This window comes from Mchenga conophoros, linkage group LG6 (assembly GCF_057382185.1).
Source record: "Mchenga conophoros isolate Kocher_MC1m ecotype Shallow Benthic linkage group LG6, M_conophoros_male_GT1.1, whole genome shotgun sequence".
Lineage (NCBI taxonomy): Eukaryota > Metazoa > Chordata > Actinopteri > Cichliformes > Cichlidae > Mchenga > Mchenga conophoros.
In genome coordinates, this window is record NC_140531.1 from 26998021 (window position 1) to 27002071 (window position 4051).

Consider the following 4051-nt stretch of genomic DNA (forward strand, 5'->3'; position numbering starts at 1 on the left):
CGTAAAGAGCCCCCTTCTTTATGCTCCTCTGGGAATGTATGTAGGGATGTGTGGGATGAGTTCACTTTACCAGGCCCAGGTGCCAGGATATAAATGAATAATAGGTTTTATGGGCTCTAACGGGGGGGAAAAAGCACATACACACATAATCACACATGCCCTCTTGCTCAAGTGCATCTGTGGTGAAGGATGTTCAAATTCCCACAGCTAGCTTGAAAAGAGATTGGGCATGAGAATAGGTGGTGCCTATACATAATTCAGGGGTCCATGCTGAAACAATTATGTTTGCTTACCGCTAAGTACTTGTGCTCAATAGCCTGCTTGCTGTCTAGTTCGGTGCTTTCAGATGTAAGTGCTATGTGCTAAAAGTCGATGGAACACGGCTTTTTAATAAAATATAGAAGCTGACACTTGAATGCTTGAATACAAGAGTGGGAGGGAAAAAAAACAACAAATGCTCTTCATGTTTTTTACTTGAGCTTTGCAGGCAAACTAAATTGCTCTTGTAAATCCAACAGTGTTGGCAGAAAACTAATTAGCAATGCCAGGAAAAAAAGGAATGCGGACAAAGAGGACATTTTAATGACAATATCACAGATCACAATATTTCAGTTTAGATTAATCTAAACACACTTTTAATCATAAGTCCAGTGTGGACCGTTTCTTTTGTTGCGACAGAAAAATGCGTGACCAAAGCTCAGGTCACTTTGTCAACAAGCGATGGTGGGAGAAGCCACCAGAACATTTACCTTCTGAATAATACATTCAGACTCACAAATACAGATACACATACGATTACACATACAAATATTTGTTCCAGCTATTAAAATAATCACTTTATCGTTTATGAAAAATAGTGGCTCACTTTGGCTGTGATTTGATTCAAATTAAAAACTTGTCTCCTACTTGAATTTCTATGTGATTTGCAACACAGGATTGCATTCAGACAGCACAAAATGTCATGAAGCCTTGTTGCGGCAGCTTTTACAGTGTTACACGTGCCTGGAACCTGCAGCCATGGCGCTCTTTTCTTCACGGCCTGTCTCACACTTGCACTCTTCCACCACCATCACTCGCTTCTCCCGGACGTCGGCTCCACAGCGCAGAGGCACAGTAACAGTCTGAGCTTTTGATGGTGCACAGCGGGAGCAGGGGGCCCGCCGGTGGAAGGCTCCTGTCTCAGGACTCAGTCCTTCAAACTCTCCTTCAGACGGGACAAAGAGGGAGCTGCATTGGCCGAAACACAGCTTGTTGTGTACTGTCACTGTTTCGCATCCATCTGCTGTCACATGCTGGGAAGATGACAGCGAGGGTCAGGTTTAGGGTAAACACAGCAGCTATAGACATAAATGTTTCCTTTACCTCTGAGAAAGTAAAAATCAGCGCTTCAACACCACAGCTAATGCAGACTGTAATAATCTTTTTTTTTTTAAAATCAACACTAATGTGACTAACAGTGAGAAATTTCCAATATTCTGTGTAGTCGTGTAAGAAGTCAGTTAACCTGACGCTGATTTGCATGTGCATATTAATGGGCAAAGAACTGAAAACGTATGATTCTTTGGCTCTTACCTGAGTGAAAGGTACTGCAGTGCATGTCTGCTTCATGTCCTTCAGGTTCACTGGCAAAGACATCTTGCCGCCTTTATCTATGACTTTCTGCCACATTTGCAGGCCCTGCTTCTTCTTTAGCTCTAACTCAGTGGGGTTTTTAGGGCGCAGGTTGTGTAGTGGATTTACAGGAGCCTTGTTGCCCACAGCCTGACCTGGACGACCGCGAGACAAGAAGGAAGGGAAGGGCAGTCTGGTACTGTGGGAAGGGGCTCTTCTGGGGGTCAGTCCTCTTCTGAAGAATCCAGACTGGGTCAGGGTATGATGGTCCAGCTGCACAACCTTGACAATCCCCCGGACAGGTTCCTCTGGTCCGCTGCCAGATGACTCAAAATCAACCCTGGATCCTTTCACATACGAGCTGTAAGGAAGTGTAAGAGCCGCCGCTGTCCAACTTGACAAAAAGATAAAGGCGATGAGGAGAGCCATACTCTGAGGAAAAGTTGGATAACTGGCAGAAATGACTTGAAACACTGAAATTATTTTAAAATTTACCACTATTGACTTTAAAACATTTAATTAAAAAAGAAATCTTTGTCTGGTAGTTTGTGGTCCAAGGTTCCAAATGGCAACCTTGCTGTCAGTGCTTTGCCAGTATGGCGGAGGGAGTCTTTTTATGTAGGTGGCTGCCAATTCTCACCTGCGTTTAATGCAAAGAAGGTGTCACAATTCCCACACCAGACCAGACATCACACCCAGCTTAAAAGTCCAGGTCGTGGATGGTTGCCAGACTGAGAGGATTTTAGTTTCAAAGCAAGTGTGGAAAAGACGGTCATAAAAACATAACATTTGAAAGGTGAGCTTGATCTCGGAGTTCAAACTAATCCGATCTGGGCTGATTCCACAAACACTAATTATGCTGCGACTTTTATTTAGAATGCTTTTAATTAAAAAATAAGAGAGAATATTTACAACAACAACAAAAGAACATCAACAGATATAGAAGTTTTTTCAACAGTTGAATGGAAAGACCTTCAGTCTCCTTCAGCATAGAGGAAGTATGAACACCATTCTTGTAAAACATGGTCTAATGTTTGCTATTTGCTGCCTAACAGCACCAAATATCCCATAGGTATTCATCTGGTTATAGAAAAACATATAAGATATCAATATCTTTTAAATAAAAGTCTTTTCTTGTCCTAGCACACAACCGCATATAATTTTTTATTGGCAGAAATGACTGCAGTGCTGATAAGAAAGAATTATAAATAAATAAATATAACGGTAAGAAAACATTAACAGTTGTGGGAATTTATTAGAATGAATCACTAAATTAGAATTCTTGATGCACAATTAACCTAAATTCAACCTGGAGGTCTGGGATTTTTACGTGTATGCGTAAACACTCAAAGTATACTCGCACAGTTTCAGAAAGACTTTTGAAACACTGTCTCATCAGCTGGGCCGGTCATTCAACAGGTGTTCCTGCTGCCTTTGACTGTAAAGCAATAATGAGTTTATGTTCCCCGTGTAAACAAACAGTCTCCTTCCCATGTATTCCCGCAAGCAGTTTCTTAGCCTCTCCCTTGGCATCCCATCATTGCGCCATTAGACTTGATTGTGCTCTGTCACCCGTGACGTGATCACATGCTGGCTGTTGAAAGCAGACTAGCTGACAGTCTTATAACAGAACCAGTGTTTAACTTTCTCATATACAAGCCTGGGCTTTAAAAGTCACTTTCCCCTCCCTTCTTCTCAGTTTCTGCTTCCCAGAATCACTATTTAACATTAGCGCATACAATGAGAAAGATTAGGAAAGGTAAATGAATCTGGTTTATTTGTAGGTTTTTTATCACATGCACTCATGTGGGTGACATTTGTAGTATCAACCTTATTTACCAGCAAGATAAGTAGTAATTCAAGGTTATGCGACTGTGTTTAAAAAGCATTCAAGGTCTATTCCTCCAGCTACAGCATGATCATTCTCCACTAGAGGGCACAGTTTACAAACTATTGCCTCCTTCTTCCATTCAATTGCCCCTTTAGTATTTAAACAAACCTCCAGACTGTGACTGTGTGCATTTTACAATCAGTATTTTTGTAGAGCCCCTCTGTTGTTTCACTGCTTTTCAACAAAAGGCTGTACTGACAGGTTAGATCTGCTTTTCTTGCTTCCTTATTCTCAAGGGTTGCCACATCAGGTAGCTCCGGATGTGTGATTTGGCAGATATCTAAAGGCCTTCCTGATATAACTGCAAAAGGATTTGTGTCTCCTCCCAGTATTGAACTGGGAATCTTTGGACTCCTGTTCATTTATACCATTCTCTAGAAAGACACCAGTAAATATTTGAATAAACCAATGACACGTCAGCAGCTTGTTGTGGGGGTTAAAAGCTGAACAGGCGGCTTTTGTTTCTGTTTATTCAAATGACAAGTACACCATATAAAAGATGGCCCGTCATAAACTGTGACAATAAAGTTACTCCAGGAAGTAATGCAT

The 4051-nt window shown here is 41.5% G+C and overlaps 1 protein-coding gene across 1 annotated transcript; it reads right to left on the reverse strand.

The window, feature by feature from the left end:
* Positions 1–992: 992 nt before the first annotated feature.
* dand5 (DAN domain family, member 5) lies at positions 993–2040 on the reverse strand. Its single transcript, XM_085278682.1, has 2 exons — positions 1573–2040; positions 993–1292 (listed from the first exon to the last, which is right to left on the reverse strand). Exons 1-2 carry the CDS (start codon positions 2038–2040, stop codon positions 993–995), a joined length of 768 nt encoding a protein of 255 aa, XP_085134808.1.
* Between the last annotated feature and the right edge of the window lie 2011 nt (positions 2041–4051).